This window comes from Penicillium concentricum (genome assembly GCF_028827145.1).
Source record: "Penicillium concentricum strain IBT 3081 chromosome Unknown utg000003l_segment0_segment0, whole genome shotgun sequence".
Taxonomy (NCBI): Eukaryota; Fungi; Ascomycota; class Eurotiomycetes; order Eurotiales; family Aspergillaceae; genus Penicillium; species Penicillium concentricum.
The window spans coordinates 2,353,862-2,365,457 of NW_026622756.1; the positions used below are offsets into that span (position 1 = coordinate 2,353,862).

At 48.9% G+C, this 11,596-nt stretch overlaps 6 protein-coding genes across 6 annotated transcripts; 4 read left to right on the top strand and 2 right to left on the bottom strand.

The window, feature by feature from the left end:
• Positions 1 to 218: 218 nt before the first annotated feature.
• On the top strand, positions 219 to 584 carry N7517_008730 (uncharacterized protein; the record flags this gene model as incomplete). The annotated part of the gene is made up of 1 exon (XM_056726459.1): positions 219 to 584. One exon carries the CDS (start codon positions 219 to 221, stop codon positions 582 to 584), a length of 366 nt encoding a protein of 121 aa, XP_056577310.1.
• A 1,903-nt stretch (positions 585 to 2,487) lies between these two features.
• On the bottom strand, positions 2,488 to 4,136 carry N7517_008731 (RNA polymerase II-binding domain-containing protein; the record flags this gene model as incomplete). The annotated part of the gene is made up of 2 exons (XM_056726460.1): positions 2,488 to 3,918; positions 3,984 to 4,136. The coding sequence occupies 2 exons, from the start codon at positions 4,134 to 4,136 to the stop codon at positions 2,488 to 2,490; spliced, it is 1,584 nt and encodes a 527-aa protein (XP_056577311.1).
• Positions 4,137 to 5,031: 895 nt separating this feature from the next.
• On the top strand, positions 5,032 to 5,326 carry N7517_008732 (uncharacterized protein; the record flags this gene model as incomplete). Its single annotated transcript, XM_056726461.1, has 2 exons — positions 5,032 to 5,222; positions 5,296 to 5,326. The coding sequence occupies 2 exons, from the start codon at positions 5,032 to 5,034 to the stop codon at positions 5,324 to 5,326; spliced, it is 222 nt and encodes a 73-aa protein (XP_056577312.1).
• Positions 5,327 to 5,728: 402 nt separating this feature from the next.
• On the bottom strand, positions 5,729 to 6,334 carry N7517_008733 (uncharacterized protein; the record flags this gene model as incomplete). Its single annotated transcript, XM_056726462.1, has 4 exons — positions 5,729 to 6,075; positions 6,156 to 6,181; positions 6,258 to 6,271; positions 6,326 to 6,334. The coding sequence occupies 4 exons, from the start codon at positions 6,332 to 6,334 to the stop codon at positions 5,729 to 5,731; spliced, it is 396 nt and encodes a 131-aa protein (XP_056577313.1).
• Positions 6,335 to 6,770: 436 nt separating this feature from the next.
• N7517_008734 (TFIIH/NER complex ATPase/helicase subunit SSL2) lies at positions 6,771 to 9,345 on the top strand (the record flags this gene model as incomplete). Its single annotated transcript, XM_056726463.1, has 3 exons — positions 6,771 to 6,798; positions 6,849 to 6,962; positions 7,022 to 9,345. The coding sequence occupies 3 exons, from the start codon at positions 6,771 to 6,773 to the stop codon at positions 9,343 to 9,345; spliced, it is 2,466 nt and encodes an 821-aa protein (XP_056577314.1).
• A 393-nt stretch (positions 9,346 to 9,738) lies between these two features.
• Positions 9,739 to 11,536, top strand: N7517_008735 (questin oxidase family protein; the record flags this gene model as incomplete). Its single annotated transcript, XM_056726464.1, has 5 exons — positions 9,739 to 10,129; positions 10,178 to 10,480; positions 10,544 to 10,903; positions 10,983 to 11,387; positions 11,442 to 11,536. 5 exons carry the CDS (start codon positions 9,739 to 9,741, stop codon positions 11,534 to 11,536), a joined length of 1,554 nt encoding a protein of 517 aa, XP_056577315.1.
• Positions 11,537 to 11,596: the final 60 nt, after the last annotated feature.

Sequence of the window (11,596 nt, forward strand, 5' to 3'; positions counted from 1 at the left end):
TGAATTTTCCGACACAGGTGAGCAATGTTGAAATGACAGGGACTGATACCACTGGATTCTCCACGCACCCACAACCCATCCACTTCATGATCGTCCTATACATCAGCCTCATCCCTATCCGCATATTACAACCACCCAGCATGATGCTATTAATCAGCACTCGTGCCGCTATTCCTGCAACCTAGGCTGACTATCTTACCACTAGACATTTTCCCACCATGACTCACGCCGTCCCAATGCAACAGGCAACTGAAAACATCGACGCCATGTTCCCCAACTCTGGCAACGTGGACAACATGACCAGTGAGACTCACATCGAACCTTACCAATCGCTTGATCCCTCTCGTGCCTCGCTGGAGGACTACAACCGCTCCATGCTACAATACACCCAGCGCCAAATGTCTTCCTTCGTTGACATGGACGAGTCTCGCCGTGGAAGCCAGAGCAGCAGCAAGAGTGGTTTTAGCATCACCCCTACCAGCGGTATGTCCCGACAGGGCAATGGATCTTACACGTCTGTCAGCAATGTCGAGACCAAGCATGGTGGCCGCGACATGGCCGAGGCTAAGTCCTCTGGATATTAGGGCTGCGCCCTGTGTTAAGGTATGCATCTGCTTTTATTTGACAGCTTCAAAGTACAACAAGGCTAACGAAAGTCTTCAGCGATTGCCATTCCACCCAAGCCCGTGATCTAGCATTAACGATACCTACTAGGGCATTGGCGAGGATGGCCCTATGACCATCAGCAACCGCTTACATTTTCCGTCAATGCCCATGCGGAGTTTTAAGAGATTCGCGCGGGATAGCGTGCCTGCTTTCAAGCGATATTGTGATTTTTTGGAGTTTGATTTCTCTATGCCCTCAAGACTCGTCGGCGTCTGCGAAATGGTCCTTTCCACCCCCCAACCCCTTCTACGAACTTTTTGCCTTTGCATAGCATTTTCAGGACATGTCCTTTCTCTGTTGTCCAACTTCATCGATGGCTTTCGGGGCCAGATCACGCATTGTTTCACTGTGTGTTCCATCAAATAGGTCTTGACTACCTAGGATGACTCTCCCTTGTCATTCTTGTCAACTGTGACCATATTGGAGTTTCCCATTGGACTGGAGGGCAGTCTACAAACGATATTTCATTACCGTTTCGAAAATTTCTCGAACACTGTCCATTCTCCTGGAGTCTGGGTAAGGGATCATCCCTTCTGCTTGATATTCCTTCTGTGAAGGAGTATTGGCCTGTACATTATGTCTTTGTACTTTTTTGCGAGCGATTTCTCTTTTTTTCCCTTCTTATTTCTTATGTCTTTTGGTTTCATGTGACAAACCATCTCTCCGAGTCGTGGATACTGGACTGTCCCTCGAGAGAACAATACCCTGTTACGATACCACCTAGCCTTGTTGGCTATTGATGACCTGTACATTTATGCGCAATCAAACCGGAACAAATCTGTCTTTCTTTCTATTTGTTTTCGTTTCCTTTCTTTTGGATAGAGATAGTAGTGTAGTCCGTATTACAATTATGGCTCGATTGGGAAATATAGAAGCTTAGCTCCATAGCCTATATGTTTTATGTTTTTTTTTCTTTTCCATTTATCAAATCATCCTCGGATTGGTGGCTGAAACAAGGCTTACAATCTGAGACAAATTGACGTCAGTGCAATAGAATTGTAGATTGAGACCCTTTTGACTAGCCTACTAGGTTAGGTGCCCTCTTGACTTTATGTAGCATCTGCTTTGGGGTCTTTGATACCTTTTTCTTGCCTCTTGCTTCTGGGTTTATATTCTCTAGCTTTTTCTGTTTTTCATGATTTCCGAACCAGGTAAGTCTCATGTTCTCTTCCTATTATTTTCATGAGAACTTTCGTTGCCTACCGACGCTCTACAAGAGTAGAGGGCCGCGTATGCGGCCTTGTGATGTCTTTAAGATATCTTCTCCTCCTGTTCAGTTGTGTAGATAGACAGCAGAAACAGGCGGAAACAAATACTTTGTGTTTAAGACTTTTCTATGTATAACCAACCTTGGAAAGTCTTTGATTAGGCATCGCACCTTTTCAAGTTGCGGCTCTTCATGGTTCACAGATGTCCAACCTAATTGGATCTAGTCCTTGGTAAAAAGCCCCTGCTATAATTATTGGTCTGATCCCCGGGTCATGCCTTAAATCACATACTTCTATAAGCAGTTGTCGATTTGTTTAGTTTTCTCTGCTAATCCATCAAATGGACTCCCGGAGACTTTCTCATCTGATATATATATATGCTGGGTGTTTGAATCTAATCCAATCGCCGATTTGCATGGTGGATATCTACAGCAAGATAAATGCAACAGTCATTACATGTACATGTACTCTTTCACATTTGTTTTAAATCAACATGAATATCCCGCTGCGGCGCCGGGACCGTAATCATACAAACCGCAGTATTGGAAAGACCAAGGCATTTCCACCGATTCCATTTCAAGCATAACTCTTACATCGTCTCATGTGCAAATGTTTATTGCCAGCCTCGTCCGCCCTGGGGAGGAGGAGGAGGAGGAGGTCCCCATGGTCCACCCTGCTGACCCCCAGAATAAGGAGGAGGGAAGTGATACTGGCCCGCGGGCACCCCGTATCCCTGTCCTTGGTTCTGTCCCTGCGGCATAGAAGGAGGATGGTGGTATGGAGGAGGGAAAGCTGATGAGGAGGCGGGTCCGGGTGGAGGGAAGGGCATTGTTGGCATATGCGAGTGAGGGGGAGGCGGAGGCCAAGATCCGTAGTTGGGTGCCGGTGCTTGGGGATAGCCAGTGTTAGGGCCCATAGTATGATGGACATACTGTCCAGTGGGGGGATGAGCAGGGGGGAAGGAGCTGATGGGTGCGGAGGGATGTTGAGGTTGATGAGGAGGCGGGAAGTGTGAGGTTTCGCGAGGTGTGTAAGAGCTTTCACGACTGCGTAAAGGGCGCGGAGAACGGCGCGGGGAACGGCTTCGAGATCGCGCATCACGGCGTTGACGGAAACCTTGTCTTGGAGATTCTGGCTCGGACTGACTGCTAGAGCTATCACTGTAGCGTCGCTTGCGATAAGTTCGTGATCCACTAGGACTGCGGCTGCGGCTGCGGTCGCGCGAGTCCTCGGTATCTGTATCTGCGGGCTGACAGAACTCGAGGGACCATCCGTAGTAGTGCTGGCCATCGAGGATATCGGAGGTGTTCTCACCCCGCATGACTGTCTGGCCCAGCTCGTCAATGTCATGTTTATCATCCCAGAGAGTCTCCGGGTCGTAGAGCTTGTTCACATCAGCCAAAAAGGCTTTGAGGGCGTCTACCGTCTTTTGGTCGGCGGGACCTGCTAGGAGTTTTATCGGTTTTAAGGAATCAGGTTGGATGGGAATAGTCGAGTTGGGAATAATATGAGGATAAATGTTGCCCGCACGAACTTCGTGCCAAGGCGTGGATGGATCTCCATGTGTAGATGGCACGATAAATGGGGCATCCTTGCCGGACTTCTTCGCTGGGTTTAAATCGTTGGCCGCATCGTTGGAAGGCGGAGGGGCCCCCATGGTCACAACTTCTCGAAGCTTGTTGACCAACTCGGGATGAAAGTATTCGTGCTCAGACCAAATATCTAGCAGATCATCTAGCCGTCGATGGTGTCGTGGATTCTTTTGGCGATCACAGGTCGCTGCGTAGCCGACCAAGTTGACGAGATGCAGCTGCAGGGACCCGCTAACTGTGGAGAAGGTGGAACTGGTGCCTAGGTGGTATTTGCAATGATGCAACAGATCATTGAGCAAATAAAGGATGTGGAGACGCTGGCGCTTTGGTGAGACTTTGGATCCAGTGGGCTGTGGGTGCAAGGATGCTGCGAGAGCTTCCAGGTAGTTAACCAGACCCTTTACCCTATTAGATGAAAAGGCAACGAATCGAAGCAACCACGCTTTACAAGTCTGTTTGGGGGAGCTGTTTAGTAAGTGGGGACGTGAGAGGTAACAGAGGTGACTTAGGCTCAGACCTGAATGTTGACTGGGGAACAATGCGACAGCGCGCGCTCAAGGCAGGTGTGGAAGTCGCTTATCTCATCGTGAGGAACCGAAGTAGGGTCCGGACGTAGCAGACAGGCTGCAAATGCAGCCTTGGGAATAACAACACTAAGAGGCGTCGCCATGGTCAGTGATATGAGGAGAGAGGAAAAGAGAGTCGAACATATTCAACCTTTGGTCGTCTTCCTTATCGAAGCTTTTATCGCACGTGATCTTCTATACGTCCATTCCACCTCTATCGGAGAACAGGACGCGCCTCAGTATGTAGACCGCCTTTTAGACCGCCTGCTTATTAAGGATATGGCCTTCCTAAAAGCGTCTACTCATACTTCATACTCCGCACCAAATCGTCTCTATTTCAATGCTTAGTACGGAGTACAATTTCACCCGTTCATGAGGACTCGGAGTTGAATACACCCGTGAATAACACTACAGAAGTGACATAATTCAACTATACATTTGGCCATAACTAAAATGGAGTACAATATCCATAGATACATGTAGTAACGTTGGATATTGGGCAATTCATAGATATCCATGATGAGGTTTATTAGGACCTACATGTCAGGTTTAGCTGCCACCTTAGGTTACATATCCCTCAAGTTATCTCTTTCAGGTTATCAGATTTATCTAACTCAGGTTTGGTTTATCGGATCTAATAGATTCATTCGGAACCGGTCTATATCCGCAGTTAACGCGAAGTCCAAGCACTAAAACCCTTGCGACTTGAGACCCCGCGATGGCGTAAGGCCTTTAATTTACTCTGTACTAGTAGACATGGGCTTTCAAGACAAGTGCCGATCCCGCCTGATCACGGATGAATGTTCTCATCGAGGATCAGGCCATATGCCCCGCCCCCCGGACCACTTGCGCAATTACATGGCCTGACTATGTTTTGATATAAATTCTCTCTATCTATTTTCTCTTCTAATTTTATAGTCTACACTGAAAAAAACCAACTTTGAAATCAAAATAAGTTGAAAATCCACCAAAACCACACTCTCAAGCTTATTCTACAATATGGCTTCCATCGCATCCCAAATCGCCCGCCCCTCCATCCGTCATTTCTCGGCTCACCGTCCTCGTCCTGACTCTCGTGCTGCTCGCGCTGTCGCTATGGGTTGCATAGTATCCGGTGTGGTACTTCCATTTGTCCCACCTGCTCTGGAAAGCTCGCGACAGCGGAGCTCGGGCATAGCTACTAGCGCCAAGTAAGTCTTGAAAATGTATCACATTATGCTTTTGCAATACAAGCTGGTGTGGAGAAACTAACTTGACATATAGGAACCCCCCACTTTGCTTCCATGCGCGCTAGTCGCTAAGCTGTTGACTTGGAATCTTGACTGTCGGTGCAGGCACTGACACACAACCCGCTTGCGATATGATGCATTATGCCCAAGGAGTTTGGAATTCGGCGTTTGGTTCTCTTTTGGCTCTATGCTTTTACGATACATTGTTACTATTGAGAGTGGAGATGGTTAGACCTCATCGCTATGAAATGCGGGGATCATTAGATAGCCAACTTTGCGCGAATTGATTCATTATTAAATTGACTCGCATCTCGAGTGAGATGTTACCATCGAACGAACCAAATGTAGTACAAAGTAGATCGAGTCTGAGGAACTCTCTCCATATTATCCACTTTATCCCACAATCCTCTATTTTTCAGTTTGCGTACGGAGAATTCCGTATCGAAATATACAACGCGGCCAGCCGCTCAGCTAAACCGGTTCCCACTCGGAGGACGGTAGGGCTGTGCCGTTTCGTACTTCCCCTTTTCCAGCACACGCTCGGTCTCGGTCAAGGGTTCGTGCCGAGTGGGCGCCGGATCGTGAGAAGCTTCGACACTAGGCAAGGCGGCGTCATCGGGGGCGTTCTGGAATCGTGCCATGCTTGCTTGCTTCGAGCTAGTGTTTCCCGGGGTTGATGTGGGCACTTGCGCTTGGCGCTTATGCTCGTCCTCCATACGCTTCATTTGGGCCTTGCGCTTGACTTCGGCTTCAAATCGGGCTTGTCGGTCGGCGTTGATGGATTGCTTTGCGAAATAGTACGCTCCGCCGCCAGCTGTAGGGATGTGGTTAGTCTTTACATATCAGTGCTGGATTTGGTACTAGTCATTAGCCAGCAATTGATAGGTTACGTACCAAGGCAAAGGGTGCCCCAGCCCATCCTGTTCAAGTGAGAGCCACATCAGTAATTATGTTCCGGGTTCGTTTTTTCATTCAGATAGAGGTATCTTCGCTCACCAGGTAGATCGGATCTAGAAGGCAACATAATTAGCAAGATTCAAGAGGCATTGGACAGAGGAAATTACTGTATTCATGATGTACAATTCGGTAGTTAGGTGTGTGAAGCAACCGACATCGGGAAAAGGATGCTCTACGTCAGTTGAGCGGCTACGCACGGACCAATGTAATTGGTGCCTCAGGCGAAGGCTTATCAACCGGCGCATCGTCTTTGGGAAATAAGGACGACTTCTGCCTTGATCGTTTTCTCCATCATATATATATCGTCGCTCTCGGCGACATCCCACCTCCACTGAGGATTACTTTTCTGTCGCACCGACACTTATCTCGCTACTCCGCAATAAACCGTCGATCTTTTTTTCCGCCGCCTGTTCATCCGGCGCAGCATCTTGGTTCCATGCTGGAGTGAGATACCTTCAACGGGGGCGTCGCTCCGTCTCACCGGACGCTCACTTACTGCGATACTATCTGCTCAGCACATTCATTTGTTTGTCTCACTGAACCAGTCCAAATATGCCTCCCAAACGCAAAGCGGCCGACAGTAAGTCTCCGGTGCATATCTCCAAACGTCAGGTGACTAATTATATCCAGCCGGTCGGTCTAGCGGTGCTTCAAAACGAGCCACACCAGTTCCCGACATCGATATTTCCAGCAGCGATGAATACTCAGACCAGGAAGAGTTACCGGAGGAATCCAGCTTGAAAGGTATAGTGTGGCAGTCTGCTCACCTAAAGTGAACCAGAGACTAAAATTGGAGCCTAAAGCGGTCGTCAATAAGTTCTCTCTCGAGGCATTCGGCAAGAAGAACCAGGTGGAGAAGACGGACCCCAGATTTGGATACAAAGATCTTTCTTCGCTCCCGCTCAAGCGCGACCACTACAACCGGCCGTTATGGATCGAACCTTTGAAAGGCACAATCACCCTCGAGAGCTTCTCCCCGCTGGCACCCCAGGCCCAAGATTTCCTGACCACCATCGCGGAACCGCTTTCCCGTCCGACCCATCTGCATGAATATCGCTTGACCGGACACAGTTTATATGCGGCGGTCTCGGTCGGTCTCAAACCGCAGGATATTGTTGAGTTCTTGGACCGTCTGTCGAAAACGCCACTGCCCGAAAGTATTCGCACGTTCATTATCGAGTTCACAAAGTCATACGGAAAAATCAAGATGGTGTTGAGGCATAATCGATACTACGTGGAAACGACAGATCCTGAAATGCTTCAGCGATTGCTGAAAGATGAAGTGATTGGTCCCCAGAGAATGGATAATACCGAAGGAATTATTGAACGGGCTGCTCCGAAAATGGGTGGTCTTGTCATTCCTGGAACGAAAGATGCAGCTGGTGTACGAGAGACCACTCAACAGGAGGCTGCTGCTGCCATAGCTCGAGATGAGACTGAAGAAGGAGGAGCCGTGAACTATGGCATCGACGACATTGGCGAGGATGAGACTGAAGAAGCAACCACGTACAGTTTCGAAATCCCCGCTGCTGGTGTCGAAGTGGTCAAGGCCCGCTGCCAATCGATCGGATGTCCTGCCTTGGAAGAGTATGATTTCCAAGGAGACACAGTCAATCCAAATCTGGACATGGATTTGAAACCCGCTGCGCGGATTCGGTCCTACCAGGAGAAGAGCTTAAGTAAAATGTTCGGTAACGGGCGAGCCAAGAGTGGTATCATTGTGCTTCCTTGTGGTGCTGGTAAAACCCTCGTGGGTATCACTGCCGCGGCGACCATCAAGAAAGGCACTATTGTCCTCTGCACCAGTTCCATGTCCGTGGTTCAGTGGCGAAACGAGTTCTTGCGATGGACAACCATCGACCCGGGTGATATCGCCATCTTCACATCGGACCATAAAGAAAAATTCAAGCGATCAACTGGTATCATCGTGTCCACATACTCAATGGTGTCACAGACCCGTGCACGGTCTTATGATGCCCAGAAGATGATGGACTGGCTTCAATCGAGAGAATGGGGTATGATGATTCTCGACGAGGTGCACGTCGTGCCGGCATCGATGTTCCGAAAGGTCACATCCGCAATTGCCGCACAGAGCAAGCTTGGTCTCACTGCAACACTACTTCGTGAGGACGACAAGATCAAAGATTTGAACTTCTTGATCGGACCGAAACTCTACGAAGCAAACTGGATGGAACTTGCTGCACAGGGCCACATCGCCAAGGTCCAGTGTGCCGAAGTGTGGTGCCCGATGACGACCGAGTTCTACTCGGAGTATCTGCGGGAAAGTTCCAGGAAACAAGCTCTGCTATACATCATGAACCCTCGCAAGTTCCAAGCGTGTCAGTTCCTGATCGATTTCCACGAGAAGCGCGGCGATAAGATCATCGTGTTTTCTGACAATGTCTACGCTCTCGAGCGATATGCGCTCAAGCTGAACAAGGCTTACATTTACGGTGGAACTCCTCAAAATGAGCGCATGCGTATCTTGGAGAATTTCCAACACAATGAGCAGGTCAACACCATCTTCTTGTCCAAGATTGGTGATACCTCACTCGATCTACCCGAGGCCACTTGTCTGATTCAGATCTCGTCTCACTACGGTTCACGTCGTCAGGAGGCTCAGCGCCTGGGACGAATCCTGCGAGCCAAGCGTCGAAACGACGAGGGCTTCAATGCTTTCTTCTATTCGCTCGTGTCCAAGGACACTAATGAGATGGTTTACTCGGCCAAACGCCAGGCATTCCTGATCGATCAGGGTTATGCTTTCAAGGTCATCACCCATCTCCAGGGCATAGATAATTACGAAGGACTCTCGTACTCGACGCCAGCGGAACGCCGCGAGCTTCTACAAGAAGTCATGTTGCAGAATGAGTCATCGGCCGACGTCGAACAGGTCAATGATGATCTGTTCTCAATGCGCTCTGGCAAACGAGTGACATCCAAGAAAGGCGGTGCTAAACGCAGTGCTACCACCCTTAGCGGTCTGGCTGGTGGTGAGGATATGGCTTATATCGAGTACAACAAGAGCAGGAACAAGCAGCTTAAGGATAAGGGGCATCACCCGTTGTTCAAGAAGATGGAACGAGACCGACAACGTCGCAAGAAGGAGAGGGAGACCGAGGAGTAGATGTGTTGCTGTCTTTTTTGGGTTTCTTTGGGCGCGTAGTTGACGTTTCTTATGCACCCCAGAATGACAGATACCCCCGAATTATCATCTAAAAACAGAAATATAAAAAAAGACACGTTATGTGTTATGTGTTATAGAGTAGGGCTAGACCTCGAACCTTTATAATCAATTAAGTCAGCAGGACCGGTCTGGATAACTAACGCCTCCACCTTAGTGGTGTCTAGGCCCATGACGTTGGTCATGACGGGAAATCCCCAGGCCCGATTTCTCCGCCTTTTTTGTTTCTGAATAATTGTACGATCGTGATAGGCTATCAAATTACCTGGAGAACTGGCTAGCTCTGACAGTTGTACAGGTTCTTACTATATACCAGATGGGAGCTATATAAAGGACATGCTTCTCCGCCCTTTACAGTGTCACAAACAACATTTGTTCCGATCAAAGCCTACAACAACACAGTCTCAGCTTCTCATTCTGAATAGTACTCGCTACTATCCCAGTCGATATTCAACATTTCAAACAACCTGCTCTTCTGCTTCAACATCTCCTACTCTACCCTTTCCGCGACTAGCCGCGCAGTACAGCTCGTATAGTTCCACCGGGAACCTGTTCCGCGCTACTCCATCCACAATGGCCACCGCTACTAATATCCAGCTGTCACCGGTGACAGACTCGGGCATCTACAGCTCAAATGTGAGGGAAGACTCTGCGCGAACAGTGAGCGAGATCTTGCAGGATGATTTGGCCACACACCACGTCTTCTTCAATGAGCAGAGGTTCCATAGTATGTTTCAGACATCCTCGCCAAGAACTATATCTAATGCAAACACAGATCACATACCTCATCAACTTCTTAGTATCTACGCTCTTGGTGCATCACCAGAGGATATCAAGGCTTGCTATGGGCGGAATAAGAGCTATCAAAGACCCGCCCTCCCAGCCAGCCAAGATATCGTTCAATCCATGCATGATGTTGCTGAATTCCAGAAGTACGCCGGGAAGGAAGAACACTACCCTAACTACCTAGCTTTCTTCCAACATGAGATCGACGCAAAGGGCGTTGCCGAGGTTCTGAAGGAGTATGTCTTCGCCGGCGATGAGCGAGCGGAGAGTATGATGTGTCGGTTGTTTGGCGGTAAGAGTTCTCTTCTCGTTATGGGTTATATTGATATTTCATGTTCCGGGCTAATCCATCCAGGTCTCATTCACCCCCTCATCCACCTCGGTTTCGGTATAGAATTCAACCAGCCTGCCATTGTAGCTCAAGGACTTGCACAGGCAGCTGTGCACGATGACTGGCTTGGTCGTGCGTTCTTCTTACCCGCTGAGAAAATGGCTGGGGGTATTGGAAAGCCCGGACAGAAGTCGCTGCTAGAACTCTTGAATGAGATGCGCGCGGATAAGGCTCTTATTGAGAGCGTTAAGTGGTCTGACGGTAACAAGATCAAGGATGGAGTCCTTCACAGAGCACCGGAGCAGATGCTCAAGTATGCTTCTCAATTTACTGTGTCCGAGGACCAGGCGGAGGAGCGGTTGGCGGATATGATCAATACAGTCGGTAAGTCCTTGGAAGTACATGTACCTTCCGGTGTTTTATGAGTGATGTGAGTGAGGAACTATTGCTAAATTCATCTCAGCCTACTATACCAGTGCCGCACAGCGTCCAACCAGGGAGATGAGGATTGATTTCTTCTTCATCCATTGCGTCAATTCGTCAATCTTCTTTTCTAAGATTATCAACCTCCCGTTCCTGGACCAGAAATCCAAGCTGCGCATGCTGGAATGGAAGGGACGCATCGATCTCCTGATGTATACTTCGCGCGGAACGCCCGATCTTCTACTGGATGAGGTGGCGAATTATCCCGTGAAGGAAGACTGGTCACAGATATTCGCGCGAAGTATCGCCCACCCCGGTGATGACGGACATCTGGCTAAGCTTGCACGGGCTTTGGCGCATGGTCAGCATGTTTGCCAGGCATATGAGAGCAAACATCCTGAGATGCCGATCAAGGGGGATATGTGGCTTAGGATTGGGAATATAGGTAAGCAGCGGGATCTGATATTACACATTTGTCACCTTGCTAACTGCTCCACAGCTGTTGACTCTACTGTCGAGGAGGGAGATCGACCGATGTGGGTCCGGTCTACTGGATTTGATGAAGCTTGGGAGCCCCAACAGGCGCATATGTGAGATGGAGAACATGCTATGTTCAGGATGTTTGTTATATTTTCTTTGCAACATCTCCCAGAA